Below are 26,356 nucleotides of genomic sequence, written 5' to 3'. Positions count from 1 at the left end.
TAGTGGAGGCACAGTTGGAAATTGTTACATTAATCATGGCTGCGTTCAATTTAGTTGAGCCAGACAGGACGTGTGATTGACTTAGGATGAGTTCAGGTAAAATCCAGCACTACCTCTCCATGACTCTGTGTGGTGGGTAAGATTTATACATTATAACTTAGCGGGATGAGTGCGTTGCCAAAAAATTGTCTGTATGAGTAAATATGAATTAATAATCAAAATCATTCAATTTTATCCAGTAGAATTAGTGTGTGATGTACTTGCAGAATGGCATTGCATGACCTCTTTGCGTAGTGTGTCAGGGTTGGACTCCACTTTTGTCCTGGTTGTGGAAACACAAAACTCTGCACAAAGGGAAACAAATACCCTACAAATTAGGTCGAATCATGACTTTACATCCTATTTCAGGAGCAGACATTCATGACATATACTGGCTTCATGTGATACACCACTACATGAAACTTGATGCAGTTTAAAATGTTATGCTCTTAAAAAAAACTACATATATAAATACATGTATCCATTAAAAAATTATTGCAAAAAAAAACAAACATACACACTGTTATTTTTTCTGACAGATTTGTACCTTTGTGGCTGATATCTGTCTTTACGGTGCTGGAGTGCTGCTGGGCAGGTGAGCAGTTGCATTAAGGGCAGAAATTAAAAAAGAAAAAAAGTTATTCCACATATCAGATTATCTCTTTCTGAGTCTCTTTTTTTTTTTTTATCCCCTTGTTATAAGTCGCTGACCTGCGGGACTGTGAGGCAGCGGGCAGCAAGTGCCACGCCCAGGCCGAGTGTTTGAAGGCCACCAGTAATTTCACCTGTGTGTGTCGAATGGGATACCAGGGGGACGGCGTCCTGTGCAGAGATATCGACGAGTGTCTCAGCGGCCTGCACAGCTGCCACCCCAGGGCTCACTGCAACAACACCCTGGGCAGCTACAGCTGCGTCTGTCGCAACGGATACGTCGGTGACGGCACCGAATGCCGAGATGTAGACGAGTGCCAAAAAGAAAATGGAGGTTGTCACGCTAACGCTGGCTGTACTAACTCGGAGGGAGGGCGACAGTGCCAGTGCAAAGTGGGATTCAAAGGAAATGGTTTCCAGTGCGATGATATAAATGAATGCAGCAACCAAAGGATATGCCACTGGAATGCAACCTGCACTAACAACCCTGGATCTTACGTGTGCACCTGTAACACCGGCTACAAGGGCAACGGGAACTACCTGTGTCTAGATATAGATGAATGTTCAGAGACTCCACACGTGTGTTCGTCTTCCCTCGGCTACAAAGGCTGCAAAAACCTGCCCGGCACCTACCGCTGCTCCTGCAGCAGCGGCTTCGAAAGTAACGGGAGGAGCTGTGTGGACATTGACGAATGTGCAAGCGGCATCTGCAGTCTGTACGCAGAATGTGTTAACACCATCGGGTTGTACCGCTGCACCTGCAACAGTGGCTTTGTAGGAAATGGACTGACTTGCGCGGACGTGAATGAATGCAGCGAAGGCAATGACTGTGACCCGAACGCTATTTGTATCAACAGGATGGGGAGTTATGAGTGCTCCTGTCTCGGGGGGTTTGTCGGGGACGGGAGAGGGTGCGAGGACATTAATGAGTGTGCCACACCCAACATCTGTCCATCTACCACGACCTGCGTCAACACCGGAGGGTCATATTACTGTGATTGCGGCAGCGGCTTCATCTTTAATAACTCCCAGTGCCATGATATGGACGAGTGCGCGGCAGGCCTCTGCAGCCTCCACGCCACCTGTACCAATACCCCCGGCTCCTTTGCTTGCCGGTGTGCTGAAGGTTACAGGGGTGACGGCTTCACCTGTGCGGATGTGGACGAATGTTCGCTGGCCAAGCGGTGTCACGCCAACGCTCTCTGCATTAACCTGCCAGGAGCTTACAACTGCTCCTGTCGGGTGGGTTACTTCGGAGATGCCGCGATCCAGTGCGGCGATGTGGACGAGTGCTTGGTAGATAATGGAGGCTGCAGCAACCAGGCCACATGTATCAACAACCAGGGTTCTTTCATTTGCCTGTGCCAGCCGGGCTTTGTCTTGCTTAACAAGACCATTTGTCAGGATACGAACGAATGTGAGACACTGGACAATCCTTGCAGAATAAATGAAGAATGCAAAAACATCGATGGGTCTTATGAATGTCCCTGCCAGGTGGGTTATTACCGCCCCGCTGCAAACATGGACTGCGTGGATATCGACGAATGTAAACAAAACCTCTGCCATGTGAACGCAACGTGTCTCAACACAGTGGGGTCTCACGTTTGCGCCTGTAAGCGAGGATTCAAAGCAAACGGCACCTTGTGTGAGGATATAGATGAGTGTTCTTTGGAGGGAACCTGCCATTCACGTGCACTCTGCACCAACTTCATCGGGGACTTCTTTTGCTCCTGCCAGCAGGGGTTCATCGGGGACGGTTTCACCTGTGAGGATGTGAACGAGTGTGTCCTCTCCGATTCTATTTGCCCGAGTTTCTCCACATGCATCAACTCCCCAGGTGCCCACGTCTGTTCCTGTTTGAATGGTACGGTGGCTTTTAATGGCACCTGTGTGCCTCCCAGTCTGACATGCAACCCACCTTGCCACGCTAATGGACTGTGCCACCCCTCGCCTGCTGGATACCAGTGTGTGTGTGACCTGGGTTACACAGGCCATGGGAGGATTTGCTCTGATATTGATGAGTGCCAAAGAGAAAACATTTGCCCGGAAAACAGGACCGCTTGCGTGAACATCCCAGGATCGTTTACCTGTGTTTGCAAAAAAGGCTACATTCTCAATGGAACACAGTGTATCGGTAATACACACTTCTTTCTGGGTGTATTTATTAGCCGAATGATGTATTAAGAATGATAACATTTTCATACTTTATTGACTACCTGGTGAATTGCAGTGATTGTATACAATTGGGAAGAAGAAGAAATACCTTTATTATCACATACAGTTATACATACAGCACATCAGCAAGATTTGACCGCTGCATTTAAGCTATCATGGATGAACTATGAGCAGAAGGCGCCATATTCGGCATCCTTTAACAAGGCTCATATCAACATTTGAAATTGATTTTATTTTGTTTTTTTGCTCATGTTGTGAATCTATATAACCTTTGTCACTCTTGTGTGCAAAATGTACCTAATGCCCTGAAAAGTACTTATTATGCAGATACCCACTTCATCACTCATATAATCATTACTTTATTGACAGTTGAGAAGTGTTTTTGAATGTTCACGTATCAGGGCAAATTTCGAGATGTGATGCCGAACAAATGGCGAATAATTAGCAGCAGTGGACATTTAATCATCATACGTTAAACTGTAGTCGAAAGCATTAGAAAAAATGTGGAGAGCCAGTGTCCTAACTTCAAATATGAATCATTACTTAACACCAACAACTTAAGGTCATACTAAAATTTGACGTTTTCTATGTTAACATGTGATTATTTGGAAGATGATGGATTTCATTTTACTGAAAAACAAATCTTCCAAAATTCAGCTTTATTCGAGTGTGACAATGTTGGTTTCCACTTCGGTGCCCGCTGGGTATGTACATACAAACTGAAAACATATGAGATGAGATGAGATGACATGAGAACAACTTTATTAATCCCGAAGGTAATTGTTGTGCCGGAGTTTCAAGTAAAAAACATAACAGTAATAGATATTAGTAGAAAGGAGGAAGAATAAGAAATATAATGAAATATGAATTGTCTTAACTGTTAGCAGTAACTACAAAGACTGAAGATTCCCTGCGGCTGAGGGAAGAGGAATTAATTAAATATGATTAAATATTTTTATTTTCATTAAATATTTTTATAATATTTAATATTTTTATTTAATATTTTTTTATTTTAATTTTTATGATTAAAATTAAATATGTCACTAATGAATATATATATATATATATATGTATTGATCTCGTACTTACATATTTGCCAAGAATATGCTGATAATGATACATCTGAATGCACTATCAACTGAAAAGTATGGTCTTGCTGATGAATCGGTGGGGTTCCGGGTTTTGTTTTCGATTACTATTGAATATCTAATTCGATGATAATGAGTATTTGCAGTTGTTTTCCCCTCTGTTCCCGCTCTCTGTAGATGTGAATGAATGTGAGACAGGACTGGACGAGTGCAGCCAGTTTTCCCTATGTGTCAACACTGTCGGCAGCCACTCTTGCTTCTGTCTCCGTGGCTTCACTGGCGATGGAAAGAACTGCTCTGGTGAGTATCGGCGTCTCATCATGCACACTGCTATTAGTTGGTCAGTTTGCGCTCGTGTGTTGACTTTCTTGTGAGTTTTCTTCAGTGCCGCCTGGGGCTGTTTCCTTGACACTGTCCCATTTTGGATAAATTATAGACCTTGATGAGTGCCAAGTCCAAAATGGGGGCTGCCACGAAGTCGCCAGCTGCACTAACACACCTGGATCTTTCGACTGTTCCTGTCCAGCCGGGATGGAGGGCGATGGCTTTGAGTGTCGAGATGTAAACGAATGCGAGCAGAATTCAACGCTGCACAACTGCAGTGACCAAGCATTTTGTCGCAATACAAATGGGTCCTACCTATGCCAGTGCCGGGATGGATACCGAGGCAACGGCTTTATTTGCGAAGATATAAATGAGTGTCAGGTGGACGCAGCATGTAGCATGAACATGACGTGCACCAACTATCCCGGATCCTTCACCTGCTCTTGTGTCTTTGACATGGTGTACGACAGGGGTACTTGTGTGACTGAGGACACCTGCAAGAACGCTACTGATGCCTGTCACCCATTTGCAGAATGCCAAAAATATCAGGGTTCCTTCTACTGCCATTGCACAGATGGTTTTCAGGGAAGCGGCACCGAATGCCGGGATGTGAACGAATGTGAGCAATCACAAGGGCAAATGTGCCCCCCCTTTTCCCGCTGTGTCAACACTAACGGTTCCTATATATGTGACTGCTGGGAAGGGTTTTTTGCCAATGGGACACACTGCCAGGACGTGGACGAATGTGACACGGGGAATTTCACCTGCCCTGTTAACAGCTCCTGCGCAAATATAGAAGGAAGCTATAAATGCGTCTGTGACACGGGCTTCTCGGGAAATGGCTCCTTGTGTTTGGACATCGATGAGTGCTCCCTCGGACTCACCCACTGTCCGAATTCTTCTAATTGCTCAAACACAGTGGGATCTTTCTACTGTGACTGCTGGAATGGTTACCAAGAAAACGGTACCGACTGCGAAGATATCAATGAGTGTCTCGACAGCGCTATCTGCCCCGACTACAGCTCATGCATCAACACCAATGGTAGCTACCTGTGTGTATGCGATCCCGGATTCAGCGGTGTGGATTATTTATGTGAGGACATTGATGAATGCAGCATGGAGATGGACCTCTGCACCAATGGGACATGCATGAACTCCGTGGGCTCTTATTACTGCCAGTGCTTCGGTGGATTCTGGGGCAACGGTACAAAGTGTGTCGACGTGGATGAATGTTCACAGTCCCTCAACTCTTCAGTTTGCCAGCCCCACTCAACGTGCATCAACATCCCCGGCTCTTACCACTGCCCTTGTAACAAGGGTTTTTTTCTCAATGACACAGTGTGTCTCGACATGGATGAGTGTCAGAGCCCAGATGGCCCACCGTGCCCTAATAACTCATTGTGTTATAACACAGCTGGGTCTTTCTTTTGTGTGTGCTCTCCCGGGTACGGACCCAGCAGCTCAGGATGTGAGGATATTGACGAATGCGAGTATAACACCACCTGCCGCTCTGACCAGGTGTGCACCAACCTTCCCGGAGCTTACAACTGCTCATGTCCAGGGGGTTATCACGAGAAGCATCGGGCGTGCGTCGACACCGACGAGTGCAAGGGTTCACCGTGCCATTTCTTGGCACGCTGCTGGAACACTCCGGGGTCCTTCTCCTGCCACTGCCCCCTGGGCTTTGCTGGAAACGGCCTCTGGTGCGAAGACGTCGACGAGTGTATCACCCTGACCAAACCATGCCACCCTTTCGCTCATTGCCATAACACCCCCGGGTCATTCATGTGTGTGTGTAAGGCCGGGTTCATTGCAATCGGATCACTATGTGTGGACATTGATGAGTGCCAACAGGCGAAAGGAGGGTGTCATTCTGCTGCAATTTGCATCAATCAAGTGGGGAGTTATACATGTTCATGCATCGAGGGCTGGAATTCTACCACGGACAATGGTCGTGGAAGAGGAGGATGTGTGGATTATGATGAGTGTGTATCTCCCACAGTCTGTCCCAGGCAAACCTGCAGAAATCTGCCGGGGTCTTACAGCTGTTCCTGTCCTAAAAACAGCACGGAGTGTGACAAAATGTCTCAGAAGGGTTGGCTTTGTTTTTGTTTTGTTTTTTACCAAGCTTACATGAAAATGCACTGATGTTTCTGATTTCTGATCTATCCTGTCTCTAATTTCTAATCTCACTGAATTAGCAGTCAGGGGCTCCGTCATTAACTTTTTTAAAGAAATCAAATATAATTTGAAAATGATCAGAAATAGCTTGCTTTTGAATTTTACCAAAAGGGATAAATGATCAAAACACAGCAAGCTATTACATTGTTACCTGTTGCTTGGCATGAAGTCTTTTGGCATTTGGTTCAATTAAGATATCTTAATAAATACTTGAGTAAAGTAATTTTAGTTTTTTAGTAGTTTACCTTAACGCAATTCATGTAAAGTTTTCAGGGATTGCCATGCAATACTTATCAATCATATCAAAATCAACCAGAAACTATTAAATATCAGTCCTCTTTCCTACATAGTGGTCATGATATTAATTTGATAGTCAGTGGCTAAACTCTGGGATTTTTTCCAACCAGCCACATGGATATCCCATTTAAATGCATTGACAAATAGATGCACTGACTAATCATCAATTTCATGTAAATATAAAAAGATGTAAAAAAAAAAAAGCAATCTGCAGGAAGCTGAGATTCAAAACAATATTTTTCTTTTTAGATGTCATTTGTTATCTGTGGTATAGTTTCATTCAATGTCCAGATCTTAAAGAATGACCTATTTGGCTTGCACTGAGTAGATGTAGAATTTACAGTTGTTTCTTATTCAAACAGACAATGTTTTATATTGCTATTTTGTTTGTGTTTCCCGATTAGAGAGTAACATGTACCCCTACGGAGCCGAGGTCGGCGATAAAGGAGTTAGAGTGGACACGGAAGATGGAAATTCTCCATACATCAAGCCACCTATTGGTTTTCCCTTGATGGGGAAACTGTACGACAGGGTTTACGTAAGCAACAATTTCGACGACGGCATTGGAAGTACCGCTTAGAGAAATGCTTGCATCTGAATCCAGATGTGATGATCATTCGCAAATGATTTTTAAAATCCTAGATTTACACCAGAGAGTATAATCTAGCTTAAAACTAAAATTTCATTGTAACGTCCATTGTTCATATTATCCTCCAGTAGGAATTTCATAGTTGTCATAGTTGATGGCATGAAGGCATGGCTTACTTATACATGTTGATGCCACTTCACAATAGCACAATTCATCTATAATTACATTTGATTATATTTTTTTAAATACATAACACATTACAAAATGTATCTCCTCTCTCTTTATCTGCAGTTTTCTGACAATGGCCTGGTCCAATTTCAAACTGCCTCTGAAAACGAGCAGTACTTGTTTCCTGCTCCTTTATCTGACGGTTTCCCTGATGACCTGAATGTGTCTCTGCTGGCTGTGTTCTGGGATGATGCTGACCTGACTAAAGGCGATGGACAGCTGCACTATCAGGTTAGATATCATGTGCATGGGCCAGTGCTCCGGATTCCAGCTGAAAAAAATGACTAAAACCAGACAAAGAGAGATGTGGCCGCAAGTATTTGTACACTGGATTGGGTAATATAACAACATTATTGTATGAAATATGATATCAAGATATTTTTAACAGAAATTGATTTGAAATGTTTTTAACGTTTGCTGTAACCTACATCTAACTATTTTCAAAATGCTAGGATAATATTGGGACCCCTCAAACATAAAATTTGATCTTAAAAGACATCAGTCAACCAATGAAGCGTCTTAAAATCGGCAATGAAATAAAAATGTGAAAGAATTATGCAAGGTCTATGTTTACAAAGCAGTAACAACATTAGCTGGGAGAAATAGCAGCACAACCTTTTTTTAACTTCTGATCTAATTATAATTACTTATTTAAACTACCAGATTGTTGATTCTGCATCAGCAGAGATTTTGATGTTCATACCCAAGCTGATGTAATTGTGATAAAATTAGATATAAATCTATCCCTTGAATATGTTTAATTGTTTTACATATCCACCAAGTCCTATTTTTACACGAATAAATGATCGTTTTTTTAATCTTCACTTTGATCCAAATATATTTAGGTCAAATGCTTTCAACTGTAATTCATCCTAACTATCATCAATCATTACAATTATCCCCTTTTTCAAGGAGTACCATAAACTGGATGTGCCAGATGTTTACGCCCAGATAGTGTTTAACCGAACAGCAGAGGAAGTGACAGCCTTCAAGGACAGGAGAGGGGAGGAAACATTTACACCGGTGTGGATTCTCAAGATCACGTGGGACAAAGTGATGCCCGTGTCTTACCAGATGGTCAATCACTCCGAGGTGAGGAGACGGTACAGGTCTTGAGAAAAACCCCACTGTAAAAAAATAGAATGCTCTGATTTAATAAATGGACTTATCAGTACGGACGATAATGATCGGCTTGGTTGATCATTGCACAAATAAACAAGATTGAACCAATTTGTTTATTTCATTTTTTTTTTTTTTTTTACAGACAAACACATTCCAGTGTATTCTGACCACTGATGGCATGCGCTCCTACGCCCTATTGCGATACGGGGAGATGCTCTGGGGTCCCGGTCAGAGACAATATCACGACGCTCTCATTGGGTATACGGATGGAAAACACGTCCACAAGGAGACCACCGACCCCCCTGAAAACCTATTCGGCCCCGCGGGCAGGTATCGACCTCAGGAAGTGAAAGGGACATCGGGGAAGTTCGGTCAGCTGGTGTATGATTTAACGGGACCGCCGGGATCTGGCAAGGATCCGGGGTTCATGTGCCAGGCATGGGCCGCAAAGGAGCCCGACCCCGCCGAGTGGTCCACCGGTTTGTCCTCATGTCCCTGTACCCGCGCTCAGGCCCTGGAGGACTTGTCGTTCCTGCAGGACACCACTGACCCAGGACCTAGGGTGAAGATGCTGAGGGGTCAGCAGTGGGGCGGAGCCAAGGGGCACGTCTTCCTCTCCGTTCTGGTCAACGGTCATGGTTCCGGGAAGAGGTGTGTCTATGAACCTGAGGGACCTTTGCTGGCAGGATACACTGATCGCTACTTCTCTGCGCATCGTCGCGTACAGAAACATATTGGTATGGGACTCCGTTTTCTCTCAAATGTTTCACAAGTAAAACAGCGGAATAAAAAAATTAAAACAAACTGATGAGTTAATAGATATCGCTGTCATTCATCTTCTTTTTAACCGTATATCTAAACTGTTCACAAACTGATCATTGCACAAATACCAGAAAAAGAACATCGTTTTAAGACTGAATTGTTTATTGCTATGACAAGTTTATAATCTGTGAAATATTGAATAGATTTTGTAATTCAACATCTCCCCGTAGACGAGGATCTCCTGCCGTTCCAGTACTGCTGCCTAGAGTCTCCTTTGTGTCACCTGTACCTCAGCAAGAGGCCGTTGGATCGCTGTGACGGTTACAGCTGGACATCGTATGGCCGGGTTGCTGCAGACAAGGCCACCCAGGGCGCAGGTGAGGGGCGCCGATAAGAAAATATTTTGCAACTCAAAACCAGAAAAATGGTTTCGGCATCAAAGCTAATGCCGTCCAAGCGTTTACATTCAGCTGGCAAGTGTTACATTATTGGACATTGTTCCCATATGCCTTTCTTGTAACTGAATACCACAACTGAAGATGAAAAAAAAAACAAGTTTTTCCTTTATTGAATGGTTACCATATTGTAGGCTGGGAAAATAAACACTTAACATTTAATTAATAAAGCAAGTTCATTTTAATGATAGTCTTAAACATACAACTACTCAGTTATTTGTACCTTTTCATATGTGCTTTGGTACTACCAGTTGATAAATAATCGGTTATCACATTATGTCAGTGATATGTTAACCCATTATAACCCATTATGGTTGTAGTTTTTACTAAACTGGTTAGGCTACCTCACTTGTATTATCATTATTATTATTGATGTTGTTGTTATGATTATAATCATTAGTAGTAGTAGAAGTCACGGTACACCCTCTCACAGTTATACACTTAAACACATTATACACAACATAACATTTATTCATCCATCTGTTCTCCCCATATCTGCGCGGGTTTCCTCTGGGTTCGTTGGTTTCCTCCCACATTCCAAAAACATGCAGCAGGTTAATTCGGGGAAAAAATGGGAAAATTGTATATGTATATGTATATACACACAAACACCCAGACAGCTTGATGGACTAAAGTTTTTCCACATTTCCGCGGCAGGGATGGTATACGGCAGCCTCCATTTCATCACCTTCGATGGAATGGAGTACTCCTTCAAGGCCTTGGGAGAGTTTGTGCTGGTGCGTCTCTCTTCCAACACCGGATCTAATATCTTCACCCTGCAAGGACAGACGGAGAGGCTGCGCAGTGGCACGGAGGGGATCATCGAGGTCCCGGTGGTGGTACGCATGGCTGCCTTCCACCAGGGCATTGGCAAGGTCGGTGTGTTTGAGTGTGTGGAGGAGGAAGGACAGTATACATGTCTTCATAAAAGTGTCTGTGTGTCTGTTTGACAATGTTTTGCTTATTTCGCTGGTTATTTCTATATATTTTCTAATGGGACTTAATAAATGTTTATGGGAAATCCAATCACAGTTCTTTTGCAAAGTATAAACATTTGGTTATTATGATTATAGCAAGTAAAATTTTGTGTGACAAATTAGATACTGTAAAAGAACAACAATATGTAATCAAAAACAGATATATTTCCCATCCCTACAGGTGTCATGTTTTCATATTTATTTACTCTTGATTTTCATATTTTTAAACCAATTAAACTGTCCAGTGTTGCTGGGCTTTCCCAAACAGTGTCCTTGAGCAACAAACCGTGTTTGTTCTTGATTTAACACTGTCAATGTGTGAATGTGTATATTGTGTGTAAATGCGTTAGTGAAAGTAAACACCCGCTCCAGCCTCGTCTGCTGTGCGCGAGTGAACGTGTAAATGGAGCAGTGGTGTAAATGCACTTGAGCTGGTCATCGGGATGAGAAAAGCAGTCCGCTTATCTTTTATCGAGCTGGAATCATCTTCACCTGTTCTCATGTTACCTTTGGCTTCATTTTTTTTGCGATTACATAAACTCAGCGTAATCACCTGTAAATAGTGCGTATTAGAAACTCCAGGTAAAATTGATTGGAAAATTAAAAAAATGCAGTGAAACACTCCAAGTATGTCTGAACAACAGACTGAACTTTTCCATCGCAAGTAACCCTTTTGGTTTTAAACAGATGCAGTATTTGCTTTAAAAATGTTGATAAAGAAGTCCAGAGAAGGTCAGCGGTGGCTGCACCATGCGTTTGTAGATTTAGAAAAAGCATACAACAGGGCATTGAGAGAGGAACTGCGGTGCTATATGAGGAAGTCTGGAGTGGAAGAGAAGTATGTTAGAATGGTGCAGGACTGGTGTGAGAGCTGTGAGAGCCATAGGTGCAGGGGAGAAGTTCAAGGTGGAAGTAGGACTTCATCGGGGATCAGCTCTGAGCCTCCACTTGTTTGCAGTGGTGATGGAAAGGCTTACAGATAAGGCTAGAATTGACTTTACACGAACCGTAATTGCAGATGACACTGTGATCTGTAACGAGAGCAGGTGGAGGAAAATCTCGAGAGGTGGAGCTACGACCATTAAGGGAGAAGAATGAAGTTTACCTGCAGCAAGATGGTATAGGTGTGTGAAGAGAAAAGTGGAGAAACGTTTCAGTTGTTATGTGTGATAAAAGAGTTTCAGGCAGAATGAAAGAAAAGATGTAGAAGCGGTGGTGGGGCCAACACTGCTGTATGGTTGAGACACATTGGTATTGAAATAAAGTTGGTAGCAAGAGCTGGAGCTCGCAGAGATGAAGATTTTTCGGCTCTCTTTCTAAGTGAGGATAAGGAATTAGTCTGTCAGAGGAGAAAGCGTATGTAAGTTGTTTCGGAGAAGTCAGAGGCCAGACATGTGGTTTGGACATTTACAGAGGACGGATCAGGAATCAATATATTGTAAGAAAGATGCTGAGGTTGTAGCTGCCAGGACGGAGGCCTGGAGGAAGACCAAAGAGGACATTTATGAATGTTTTGAAGGGACATGAAATTAGTTGGTGTGAGAGAAGAGGATTCAGAGAATACAGTTAGGTGGAGGAAGTTAATTCGAACCCTGAAAGGAAAAGCAGAAAGAAAAAAAAAAAACACTATATTCCGCAACAACATCTCTGTAAACCCCTATATTTTGAGTTGCTGGATAAAAGAGGATAAAAGTTTAATTTAACCCTCTGTATTTGCATGTTACTTCCAGATTGAATGGAGATGTGCAGAGGACAGGGAGGGACTACAGATTTTTGTGGACGACATCGATGTCCAAGTAACTCTTGGTAATAACATGCACTTCTGACACACTCTGGAAAGAGTAAATATTCATCCTATATAGTTGTATTATATCTGTCATTACACTCTTTGTAAGTATGTGTCATAGCTCCATTCGCTTCTGTTTTCCAGGTGTTGTTTACATGGGCGAGAGGGACTTTGCCGTGCGCTGTATGTCAGTGGATCGTTGCGCTGCTGTGTACGCTGGGGGTCTCCACGTGGTCGTGTGGCGCGTCACGGGTTACTGCCAGCTCGGAGCCATGGCGGAGGTTCCCCAGACGTTTTACAATCGAACTGTTGGTCTGATGGGTCTCTGGAGTTCCAACCGCTCTGATGACTTCCTCATGTCCGACGGCAGGGTCCTGCCCCTGACTCACCTCAATCCCCCTTCAGAAGAGAAACTGCATTTTTTCGGAATGTCCTGTGAGTGGGCAAATCAAGAATCCGTTTTCGAAAAGTCCTCTTAAATGGGGAATGCAGATGATTTTAGCAACATCACATATGCCGCATTTCCAATTTGGCATAATTGGAGAGATATCTCTACCATTTTAGGGATGTAATTTCCAGCCTGTAGAGACAACCCTGTCCATGGGAGCTTAAGTTTAGTCGACTGAAATCTAATAATGGTTTGACTGTTGTTTACCATGTATGAGCTGAAATCCTTGAGTAATGTAAAGTATCATAAGAAATGATTGAAGGTTAATGCAAATTAAGGCAACTAAAAGCTTGAAACCAATGGAATACATGTAAAGTTGCTGCAGTTCCATCAAGGGTTTTTGCTGAAAGATTCAGTTTGGACTTTTACCTCTGACAAAAAATTATGAACTTAATCCTATTTTCATTTTTTTTTTTTTTTTATCGACATATGTCACGTACATAAGAGGATTATCTAAGTCGGAAGTCTTTAGTTTTTGTGATTGATTTCTATGCTCGTGCGTGTCTAGGGGCAGTTCCGGTACCGGAGAGCCTTCTGTTCTCCATACCTCCACTGATTCCCTTGGACCCTGTTTCATTTGAGGACCTGCTGAAAAGAGTCTCTCCCTCCACGTTGGACGAGCTGAGAAGAACCTGCAAAGGCAGCATGCAGTGCATTCATGACTCCTTAGCATCCGGTAGCTCTGACCTGGGCCTGTTGACTCTGGATGCCAAGAGGAATTTTCAAAATCTGGCTCTTATCTATGGTAACATGTTTATTCACTTTTTTTTTTTTACAAAGAAAGGAGCATTCCATGCATTTGGAATGCAAAATTGACAGAGTTTATTTCATGTAATTTAATGTTGGCTTTGGTAGGAAACATGCCTCCTATAGTGACAGAACCAACCATTGTCCGGGGGGTTGTTAACTCCACCGTCAAGATCCAGATCCTCGCACAAGATCCTAATGGAGACAAAATAACCTACTCCCTGCTCTACCCCAGACCTCTAGGAGCTACCATTGGCAGCAGTAAGACTCATACAAATACAACTTTCCCAAGATATATTGATACCATAGAGGCCCCATGGATAAAAACAAAAAGAATATCGCAATTCAATTATGATGTCGTTTTTCTGATGTTGCTATACATCACAATATCAGCATACCAAACTCATATGTCAGATACAGAGTAACTAGAGTAGGACTCCAGCATAGCATACTTTAGTTTTATGTTCATTAGATTGCTGGTTAATGTTTTCACCATTTGATATGAATCTTCAACTACATAATTCACTTGAACTTTTGAATATTTTTGACATTATCAGATTGTTGGATTAGTTTTAGGTAGGTTTTTAATGTTTTTTTTTTCAGGATCAGGATCAGGTTTATTTATTATTGCATTGCCCAGACAATTAGACCCCTTCTTGCTCTCTGCCTCAGGTGACGGCTACCTGACCTGGATGCCTTTGAGCATCCAGCCAGTCCAGCTGACGATCAAGGTCAGCGATGAGTTCACCAGCTCCCTCCTCACCCCTGTCCTACGCCTCTGCAACTGCCTTAACGGTGGAAGCTGCCAGTTTGAGAGCACCACCGAAACCCACCTGCAGGGAAAGTTCCAGGTGAACCTTTCAGTCACAGAAATAATCTTGCTGATAAAATGCAATAAAAGCAACTTAAAATCTGTTTTGTACCACATCTATTGTATCTTGTTAGATAACATAACATAACATAACATAACATAACATAACATAACATAACATAACATAACATAACATAACATAACATAACATAACATAACATAACATAACATAACATAACATAACATAACATAACATAACATAACATAACATAAGATGTTGACCATGTGATCTGGAGTGGAGGGAATTCACAACATTTATGGTAGTTTGCAGGTAATTAATCTTTCACAGCTTGATTAAACCTTTGGGAATACCTGATACAGCAGCTGCCAGAGAAATTGTCTAAATCCAATTTAGGTCAGGTCATACATGTACACTTAAGAAACAGAGCTGCATCTATTTATGTGTGTTCATTCCTGCCAATGTAAAAAAACAAAACAACAAAATGCTTTTAATATTTATTTTTGTTTGTATTTATCACTATGAATAGACCAGAACTTTATTCATTTACAGTAGTATTGGAAGCTAATTATATTATCCATGACATTTTTTAATGTGTTAAGATATGTCTCAAAAAAAAACCCCATCTTTCTGCAGAATTATGGGATCAAATTACAATAATTATTCATTACCCCAAATCGGGGTAATATGACCGATCCACGCTGAACCCCACCTCTTGTCAAATGACAGCTGGGATCGGTTCCCTGAGTGCAATATAAGCAGTATAGATAATGAGTGAATGAAAAAAAAAATCTTTGCACATAAACATCAGCTGCACATTGATTACAAATATTGATAGAACATGATGTTATCTTTTTAAATATCCATAGCCTTATTTCTGTGTATGTTCCTGTCTGTAATTTCTCAGGTGGTGGGCTGCCTCTGTGCAGAAGGATTCAGGGGGAAGTTCTGTGAGAGCATTTCAGACGTTTGCAAAGGCAAACCCTGTTTCCGAGGGGTGCAGTGCCTTTCCCAGTCCCAGCCCGACCTTTTCACCTGTGGAGAGTGTCCTGATAATACAGTCTCCAGTGGGAAGCAAGGATACAAGTGCTTTGAACATAGTCAGCAGAAAACTAAGGATATTTCTTTTTAACAATAATTCTTGTGCAACTCCATGATTGGATTTAGAAAAAAAAAAAATGTTTCTCGTCTTCACATATCTTCTCAGACATGTGCATGCCTCCTTTTACCTTTCCGTGCCACAAAGATGCCACCTGCTCCAGCACCAAACAAAACTACACCTGCACATGCAAGCCAGGATTTTCTGGAGACGGATTTAACTGCACAGGTACCGAACATCCGAAGCATTAAAAAAGGGAGCTCTCTCGTCCTTGACGGAAGTAAATAAATGGCACAGCTGTCTCTCAATGCAGATATAGACGAGTGTGCCCAGCTCTCCACCTGTCCCAACGCAAAGTTTGAGTGTAAGAACAAAGCTGGTTCTGTCGACTGCTTCTGTAGGTACCAGAACACCAAGGACACTGATGGGTGTGGTGAGTGTATGTCATCCATTTAGCTTTGCCTCCGACATCTTGTGTTTTTTCCAAAAAGTATTCTACACTCTTAGCCCTCGCTGTCCTTCTGAGCAATGAAACTAAATTACAGGTATGTGCTTTCTCTGGCGCCCCCTTGAGGTCAAAACAAGGGATGAGCTGAACCAGAATGAATGACAACGTTCAATGTTATTTTTCATTTTGTTAGAAATTAATGTTGTTTCTTCACTTGCTTGGTTGATTCTAATGGATATGCTGGGATGACACCTTGTGTGGATACAGATGAAACAGAAAAGTTAGCTGCACGGTCAGCGTGACCGACTGAGCAAGAATAAAAAAAAGTCCATCAATAGTGTGCTGTGAGTTGCACTGGCATTCAGGAAGTTATGATGCCTGGTTAAACAGTTACAGACAGTTAAAAGTAAATGTTTTATACGAGTGTACTTTTATCCCAGCTTGTCCGCTGCAGTGCCAGGTTTTTATTGAACCCTGGATGAAAGTTTATCTTGAATATGTCAGTTTAAAATCAAATTGCTGCATACGCTGATTAATATTATGTGGAGTTATGTGTAAATCTGACTTCTTTTATTATTTTACAAAACTGCACAAGTACTGTGCGAGAGACCAGTAAATTACCAGGAGGCTTTTATAACATGAAAACAGTGTAAATGTACTTTAAGTTTTACATACGCCTTCAGATACGACATTTAAATAGTTGCTACAAGTCCAAATCAGACTGGTTAACCCCCATACGCACAGATGCACGCATATACTCACAAAGGTCAACTCATGGTACGGTTACACTTTATGTTGCGCAACGTTTATCAATGAATTATATCGACTTCATTTTGAGGGATCCACAATCACTTTCTTGTGGTTTTCATTGGTGTTCACTTGCTTGTGGGTAGGGGAGGATCACAAATTTTTTCAGGGTGGCTCCAGATTATTAATGAGTGTAGATGTCAGATTATTTATGTGTGGTGCCAGCAGAGCTGCAAGAAACTTTACGTTTTTTTGAGCAAAGTGGTCCAATCTTCAACACAAACATGTGAAACTGATTTTTTTCGCAATACGAAAATTTGTGAGAAAAAAAGCAAAACGTAAGCGCACAATGAAAAATTGAATTTTCAAAATAAAAAAAGAAACAGTTTGGAAAACTGCAATATATATAGGGAGTGTGAGTTTTATAGCCGAGGTAACTTTGTGCTGGAGTTGAAAGTACAGACTTTGAGTGACCTACTCCTCTTATCAGCGAACAATTGTGATTCTGTCATGAATTTCATTTGCTTCTTTAATCATTGACAGAAAGGGCTCAGCTTTCCTTTTCAATCTGTGAAAGCAAAATACAGTTTTGCTTTGATTGCTCAAACAGAAGCATAATAAAATAATCAACCCCATTAGCCCTACTGCCAGGCAGGAGGAAGACCAAAGAGCAGATTTATGGATGTGGTGAAGGAAAACGAAGTTAGTTGGTGGGAGAAAAGGGGATACAGAGAATAGGGTTAGATAGTGGAGGTAGATTCGTTGTAGCGACTCCTGAAAGGAGCAGCTAGAAGGAAAATAATAATAAGAAGAAGCCTTGTTTCCTCGAACACCCAGAGTTATCTGCTCACTTAAGTGCTTCGTCAGAAAATGATGAACATCGCTTCTGTCAAACATATTAAAAGACATGATTAAATGAAGCCAACTCAAAGGAATTATTTCAGAATTTGATTTCTGTTAAGAGCAGTTCTGTAATTCATTACCAATAAACTGAAATACCAATGAATTTAGTTTTACTTTAATATACAAGGTGACCAAGCTTACCTTTCAAGTCTTTGTTGCGGTACAAGTGTATCATTGTGCAGTTAACATACATCCACTAAGCCAGGAGTGTATTCAGATGCATCTCTGAATATTGTGTGTCTCTGCAGGTGACTCTGCCAATCCTCCAGGTAAGACATCCTCTGCATTACCCTTGCGATAACCCATCTTTGCCTTTGCTGTGACCATGGTGAACGGCCCTGTGTATGGTAGTAAATGGTCACCAGCTGTCGCTCCCTTTATGTGTCCAAAGGAGGCAACGTGTTCAACGTGTCTGTAGGCTGGAAGAGCCAACCTGATGGGCTCAAGCAGGTGTGATGCTGCTATTATTAATGTATTACAGTTGTAACGTTACTTGCATAAATGCATACACTGCTTATTTGTTCTTTGGTGTATTTCCTCAGCTGGTGGACATCCTGTCCATGGGTTTCCAGAATAAATTCTACAATGCCAGTAAAAAGGATGTTGGACAGGTCTCGGGTTCCCGGCTCGCCGAATACCGCATCAACGTGTCCAGCGACACCCCCCACTGGTACATCAGAGATTACCTGGTCAGAGCAAGTGGCCACTATGACATCACTTCCGTCGATGTGGATGGTAACCTCGCTTCTTTCCAGTTTTGCATTTTTTTCACTTATCATTTAAATGCACTGTACTGTACCACAAAACCACTTCTGGAAAAGGCTGTTGCTTTGGGCTGTTTTGACCTTAGGCTTTATGGAGTTTAGGAAATAAACAATTGTAGGACATCGATAGAACCAAGCAGAGCATCCAAGTCCGACTAATAAGAACACACAGAAAATTATAAACGTGCAGAACAGAAAAAAAAATGTCCATGGTGCTAAAACAGGCAGCATCATCCCTTCCATGCTGTCTTTGTTTGACAAGCGAATTAACCTGATTAATTATCAGGAAATCTGGTCTGGAAATCAAATCATCTATATTTCTAGATTGCATGAACTATGGTCAAACTGAATAGATGTAAAACTGCATAAAACATTAGATTATTACATAATACTATATGATCAGGAGTGCATCATTGATGAAATAATGAGTGAAAATTGTTTTCATTATCTGATGCTTGTATCAACTTAATGGACTTGTGCAATGAATGTTGAGTAATCAATTTCTGGGATTGAAAAACTAACACATCCCTGTTAAACACACTGTGCTAAGATCATGGCTACATGGGAAATTAATCTGTTGTAAGTCAAATATGATCATTGGTGGCAGCATGGGGATGCAATGGTTAGCGATTCTGCCTCACAGCAAAGTGGTCCCTGGTTTGATTCCGACAGGGGACTGTTCTGTGTATGCATGTTCTGCGTGGGTTTCCTCCAGGTTCTCCAGGTTCCTCCCACAGTCCAAAAACGTGCAGTGGGTTCATCTGAGATTCTAAATTGTCCAGAAATGTGAATGATGGCACTATGTCGTTATACGTGGCCCTGTAATTGGCTGGCGGCTGGTCCACGGGTGAACCTTGTCTTTTGACCAGTGACAGCTGGGATAAGCTCCAGCTCCCCTATGACGTTAAATGCGAAATAAGCAGAATAGATAATGAATGAACGAGCAATCGTTTTTACTCGGACAGAACATATTCTTCAAACATACATTGTTGTTTTGTTTTTTAAAAACAGAAACAACTGAAGTGCACCCATAAACTGAGATTAGTAAAAGGAGAACTGATTAAAACCTGGAATGTAATACAAACAATAAGAGTACAGGCACATTATAAAACAGGAAAAAAAACATAATGGAAATCTTATCCAATAAAACTAACACAAACAAGGGAAATATGGAAAAACTAAGGTACCAAATGAATAAGGGACAAACTTAAGAACCAGATTAAAAAAAAAAACAACTCCCAAAATGGAAAATCAGATGTCCAAATCCAACTGAATAACATGATATTTTTGTGCAACAATTAATATTAGATTGTCCATTGTACTGGGACCTTCAGCATTAAATGTGTGTATTTTCCTCTTTAAACATCTGCATAAATAAACATTAATATGGCAAGTCAGAGTAATTTATCGCCGCATCAAAAAGCTTGACAGCTCCCAGAGTCATTACTGTCACTGAAAGTACTGTCAGTTTCAGAAAAACTAGTTTATTTTATTTTATGTGTTCCTTTGAAAAAGACAATTGAAAAAATTCAGGATTTTTTTTTTCTATCTGAACTGCAAGAGACAATTGACGGTTCTCAGTCATCCAGATCATGGTCTCTTTTTTTCACTGAAATCTTTTCATGGCAACTGAACTTTGAATTTCTTCCCTTGAGGACATTTCACCTCTCATCCTAAAGAAGAACTGAGGAAGCCTCTCTGATGAGAGTTGAAACATCTTCAAGAGAAGAGATTCAAGTCCAGTTGCCACAAAACGATTTTGACAACAACTGCTATGAGATATGATGCTCTGCTATTCTTATTCATTAATACACTGGACAAGTATTTATGACTAAGAATAGCAGAGCATCATGTTTCTGCTGTAGTTTAATAAAAACCATCCTTGCAGTGTTTGCTGAATCTGTCTGTTATTTCAACATACTATCAGTTATATTTGTTTTGTTGCGGTAGTTGCGGTAGTTTTCTCTCCCACTTGCTCTCTGACTGTCCACACCCACAGATCTGGATGAGTGTAAGGCCAAGGAGGCGGTGTGTGTCCATCCTGCCCTCTGCACCAACACTTACGGAGGCTACAGGTGCATCTGCAACGGCACAACTGATGTGGATGAAACTCAGTCCTGCGTATTAAGTGAGCTTTAACTTCCACACACACACGACATGAATGCACATTCGGTCTTGACAGAGTTGTGTATGATGCACCTTTATGTGACACTCGACAGATCGGGACCAAATGGGCGATGCAGAGCTGGACCTTGTTCTGGGATTGGTTCTGGGCATTGGCATCCCTCTACTCCTGTTGCTCCTGCTTGCCGCCGTGGCCTTTTTCTGCTGCTGCAAGAAGAATGTGACCAGAGAGTGAGTAGTAGCACTAACTTCTCTGCACAGAAGCTAAACTGTGATTTTTTTTTTTGCACTGGTGAAGCATGCAAAACATCCATTACCTAGACATAATGATTACAGTTAACCAGTACTCAGTGTACGATGGCAATATTCTACATGTGAAGTTTGATTTTCCTACTGATGGGAAACTGGTGACAAATGCGCTCAGAGGAATACTTTTATAGTATTTTTAAGTTGCTGTTAATTAATGAGTCTTTAAAGATTGCGGTTATTTTAGACAAACATTCAAACCTGTGGTTCCGCTGGATGATCTGTAAGATACTTTAGTGCGTTTGCCTCGCTAAAAGTATCTAAAACTCCATTTTCTCCTCTTTGTACTGTCCACCTAGTAGTTATGCACCAAAGAATGATTATCTTCTTAAAACAGGGCCTGTCAAGAGGATTGAGTTTATTTGGCAGGATATGAACATGTCCTCCACGTGAATGAAGAATGAAAAATGGACAAGTGAAAGGATGTGAGCCACATGGTGATGGCTCGACAACTGGGTCAGAGGATTTTTAAAACTATAGCCTGAGTGAAGTCTTTCTGGTCCCGCAGTGGTCGGTAACAGTCTGCAAAGGTGTCAGAAGGCACAGCGCTTCCCTTTGCTCAATGTTCCCTGGTGGTACTGGCCGTCAGAATCATTAACCTTGGCAAATGCAGAAAAAAAAGGTTCTGGAAAGGTGCAAAAAAATGCATGGAGGCCCCATGTATTAACTTTTAGGACTTCAAAAAATCTGATGTTTTGGTAACAAAGTCCCCTGATTGAACCTTCAGAGGTCTAGAGCAGCCCCTGATCATTTAGCACCAGGCAGCACAGAAAGAATAAATAACTTCCATTATTTTGGTTTTATTTATCATCCAAGTCTGAACAATGTTTTATTTTGAAAAATGACCAAAGTCCCTCCGTTACATCTGTCTCGGACTAACTCTTGACAGATGTCAAGATGCTTGTCTTGGTCTTTGGAGAGTTTCTTTGCAAAGGAGAAAAAGCCCAGTGAGGAGACAGACGAAGAGCCTATGACCACTAAGAAAAAGAAAACTGCATTAAACAGACAATAGCAGGAGACCTACTTGGATTTATCACGACAGGTTATTAACTCTCACCAAGCCCACTCAATAATATGCGACGACTGGTTCTCAAATGATGCAATGAAGTCTTCAAAACTGCTTCGCCACTTGGAGGCCAAGCAACCTGCATTAAAAAAAAACAAGCCTTTGTAGTATTTTGAAAGGAAAAATGTGGGAATATTTATATATTAATCTGTACTTATTCGCCACGCCTTAAAGGCCGGTCTGTGAAAATATTGTCTGATATAATGGTTGATATTAAACCGGTCCGTGGCGCAAAAAAAGGTCGGGGACCACTGGTCCAGAGGACTCTATGCCTTAAAAGGTCAGGGCTGTTTTGGCAACAAAAGAGGAAGCCCCAGAATATTAGTCTGGTGGTCATTATGTTATGGCTGATTTGTGCATTTTCTGGTATTTGAGGATAATTAAAAGTTTTTCGAAGACTACATTTCACAGCTGTAGTAACGTCATAGGAAATGAAAAACCCTAATGAATAAATATGAGATGGGTCAGTCACTCCTTTGGGCAGGGTGAGTTAGAGTTCAGTGCAGCATAAGACAGAAAATACCCCTGTAGAGAATAACCAGCTGACTGTATAATGCACACACAGACAAAGACAAACACACACCAAACCCTCTACAGAGTGTAGAGTTGAAGTCCTGTTCTGACGCAGCTGCAGCACCGTCTTCCTTGTGTTTAACTTCTTCTAAACTGGAGGATGAACTGCCCACTCTCTTACTATATATATTAAACAAAAAAAAAAAAATTCTTCTAACAGCTTTGGTCTCAGTTATGAAACTGCATTTGGTTTGTACTGAGGGGTGTTTCAGAGAGAATATACAATAATCATGATGCAGGAAAAGAAACTCATTAGAAGTAATGCAAGGAAGCGGCATAATACGGATTAGAGAAATAGCATCAGCACAGCATCTAGTATTACTTCATGGCATAAAGCATGTGATAATATCAGATTACCAATTTGATACAAATCTCTTAATCAAACACATTGAATCCACATGATATGTTAAGCGTGCACAGCAGCCTGTTCTGACATTGTGCTATACGATGTGTCCTTGGTTGTGGCATGTGTGCTGAGATGTACGACATCTGGACCAGGTGTTAGAGACATATAATCCCCTTGGCGACTGGCCCGCTTTCTCTATTATCAGTGAACTAGACCCTATGGATTTAATGGATGCGCACGGCACCGGTACTGTGGGATTACGTTGTTAGATGAGATTGAATGAGCTTAAACTGGGGAAGTGCTGTTGTCTCTTTACGAGATACAGAGATATTTGAATCGCAGTGTGCCATGATACAATGATACTTCCAATCCAGATGTGCGGATGTGCTTGGAGGAAGCCAGTCTCAAAGATATCACAGTTAAAGGTGAACATTTTCACAATGTGAAAATGCAGTATATTTAATAAGATCTGACTTGTGCACAACACACGTCAACCTTGAATCATTGAGAGCTGTGTTATTGTGCAGCCGAAGGGCACGTGAAAGTATCGTCTGCAACATGGCTATTTCTCTCATTCGCTGAATGACTCGTGATTCCCTGGTTTCCCCAATCAGTACCTCAATTATCGCAGAGGATATTTGCATGGAGAGAAACTTTTTAAACTGCAAATGAGACAACAACAAGGCATCTGGGATGTGCGGTTCATGTTTTTAATCAGCTTTGTTCCCAGATTTCAGCATCATACGACACTGAATATATCTAAGCTAGAGCTTGAGTGAATATGCATGAGAGGCTCAGGATTTCACAAAAAAGCGCTGTCTGTCCAATCACTGGCATGCCTGAAATGGTTGCAGAGGAATCGGAGAATCTGAAGCAGGGAATCATTTGAATATGCAGAAAATGTGATTCTACAAAGATGTTTAGAGGAGACAATGAACATTATGCATCAGTTCAGCTACTTACATTTTCTGTAAAGCTGCAATCAACTGCAAATTTTTGCTACCTTTGAAAGACTGATCATCAGATTTCACTTTAGGTTTCATCTTTACTTTGCGAATTTTGATTGGCTTGTGTATTCTATTCCAGCCGGCCTCACCTGCTACCAGAACACATCCAGGAACAGCACAACCCTCCTCCCTTCAACCACTTGGACCTGGCCCTGCACTACATAACCCACAGCAGCCCGCGCATCATCGACAACATCACAACCAGACCACGACACAGATAGCATATGCTGAATCGGTACACACACACACACGCACACACGCACACACTTATTCACGTGGAATGTGCTTATGTTCATCAAAAACACCCACAATCTGAAAGGCTGTTACAAACTCAGTACAAGCACTTCGGGACAATATGAAGATGTTAAATACAACAAGATAAATGACTCTTATTTATACTGTAACAATCCCTTAATTACAGCTGAGAGACTTGGAAAGTTGATCTTTCTCAGTCTGTCCGCTGATCAATGGAGCTGCCAGGTTTGATTAGGATGTTGTTGTTTTTTTTCTCCCCTGTGGTCAACAGAGTCTGACCAGCAGAACAACACAATCTGTTGGCTGTGAGATGGTGATAAAAAGTAAAACCACTGCAGGGATGTTTACTTTTAGCTTGATAACAAGCCATAGACCTCCTTTACAGCAGCAAGTGGTTCGAATAAAAAGAGGTCTAAACAGGCAGCTATCTGGGTGCAAAAAGATGTGCAATTTTAACAAATGAAAATGCCATTTAAGGAAAATATTATCGAGATTCTAATCTATGAATAACCAAGGCGATACATGATGAAGTGAAGCTGCTGATATCTGATGCTTTCTGTGTGTAGTTAATGACAGGTTGGCACATAATGGTCTCCACTTACATCAACTGCAATGATAATAAAAACCACAGACAAGCAGATTGTATCAAATATTTAAAGGTAATAATAAATTGAAATAAAACACCTTACTTGATTTGTATATTTTTTCTTTCTCATTCATCTAATCACCCACGGTAATGTCAAAATTACCAGCAGCATTATTTTTTTCAATAGATTATTTTATTGCTTCCATAATATAACCAGATTTTACCATTGATCATCATTGCGATAAAGAAGTCTCATAACTTTAAAACAAGTTTAATCATTTTATATTGGATGTGTTTGTGTGATGCAGTAAGTGCTATACTTGCATTTTATGAATTCTGCATTACAGGTGCAGCATTTTTACATCACCATTAAGAAGTGGAGATGAGGGTACAATTAAATTTCGTATTTTTAAAATTTCAATCAGTTGACTCAAGCTGTATCTGTTAGCAGATAACTGTTTTTCTTCTGTATATAATGGGATTGAAAGTGCCTGATTAAAAGAAATAGCTCGAAAGTTAACATCAAACTATAAACAAAAAGTTTCTAACAAAAATAATTTAAGTATTTGCAACTGTAAAGTATTGTCATGACCAGAATTTCTCCTCTTGCCACCAGATGTCGCAACCGAGTCATCCACCCAATGCAGATCGATCACGTTTGTTTATGAGTTTAGTTTTTTTTCACAGAAACGGACACACGCAGACACACGCAGACACACACATACACACACACACACCCACACACACGATTCCTCACAGGCAAGGAGACACCTGCTCTGCAGCTTTCATCTTGAGGGGCCCCAGCGTGCAGTGGTGCTGCTGCCCCCTGCAGAATGAGATCATCGAAGAGGTGCAGGCTGAGACACCCTTGCGGTCTCTGACACCGCAGAACCAAACCTGGCCTACACACCACAACTCAGGTCATGAACAGGGCGCCGCAAGACACTGTGATGCTGCCAGTTCGGAATTTGCAGCAACACAAAAACTCTTGGCACATCCCCTGTCTTGTATTTTCCGCTTGTTACACTTTCAACATGACTGATTAAAAGAGTAATCTGAGATCGCCCCATTTGTACCGCATGGAGAATGTGTGGGGAAACTTCTGACAGCAAGGACCATAAGACACGTGAGAGACATAGACCAAAGCGACGGGGAAAAACAGCTTCATAGGAGCGCATCTTGGACAGCAACACACTTCTGGAAGGTTCCAAGTGGCACTGTTTCATGTGCTGCTAAAGGCTGCAGTGTCTGAACCCAAGCTCCACGACGACTGCAGCAGACAACCTGGAGGCATGCCAGCGAGGGAACGAGGGAGCCAGAGAGGGGACAGAGTCAGATACAGACATAGAGATAGAAAGAGGACAGATGAGTGGTAATGGAAATAGCAAGGGTGAAGATAAACCGCAGGAATTTAATGTGACAGTCTGTAAGTG

The 26,356-nt window shown here is 41.6% G+C and overlaps 1 protein-coding gene across 1 annotated transcript; it reads left to right on the top strand.

The window, feature by feature from the left end:
* Window positions 1–86: 86 nt before the first annotated feature.
* On the top strand, window positions 87–24,619 carry LOC147236183 (uncharacterized). The gene is made up of 25 exons (XM_086160555.1): window positions 87–136; window positions 579–634; window positions 743–2,824; window positions 4,131–4,253; window positions 4,390–6,372; window positions 7,160–7,293; window positions 7,636–7,803; window positions 8,485–8,664; window positions 8,837–9,431; window positions 9,687–9,833; window positions 10,569–10,786; window positions 12,619–12,694; window positions 12,819–13,109; window positions 13,631–13,867; window positions 13,978–14,130; window positions 14,542–14,720; window positions 15,607–15,799; window positions 15,907–16,026; window positions 16,112–16,231; window positions 18,145–18,165; window positions 18,288–18,346; window positions 18,439–18,631; window positions 20,660–20,786; window positions 20,875–21,015; window positions 24,162–24,619. The coding sequence occupies exons 1-25, from the start codon at window positions 87–89 to the stop codon at window positions 24,301–24,303; spliced, it is 7,788 nt and encodes a 2,595-aa protein (XP_086016681.1). The 3' UTR covers window positions 24,304–24,619.
* Window positions 24,620–26,356: the final 1,737 nt, after the last annotated feature.

The sequence above is a fragment of the Fistularia commersonii genome, chromosome 2, assembly GCF_037954325.1.
Source record: "Fistularia commersonii isolate RoL2024-O1a breed Wild chromosome 2, RoL_Fcom_v1.0, whole genome shotgun sequence".
NCBI classification, from domain to species: Eukaryota; Metazoa; Chordata; class Actinopteri; order Syngnathiformes; family Fistulariidae; genus Fistularia; species Fistularia commersonii.
The sequence above is the reverse complement of the archived record's forward strand: the minus strand, read 5'-3'. Positions and strand labels throughout refer to the sequence as shown.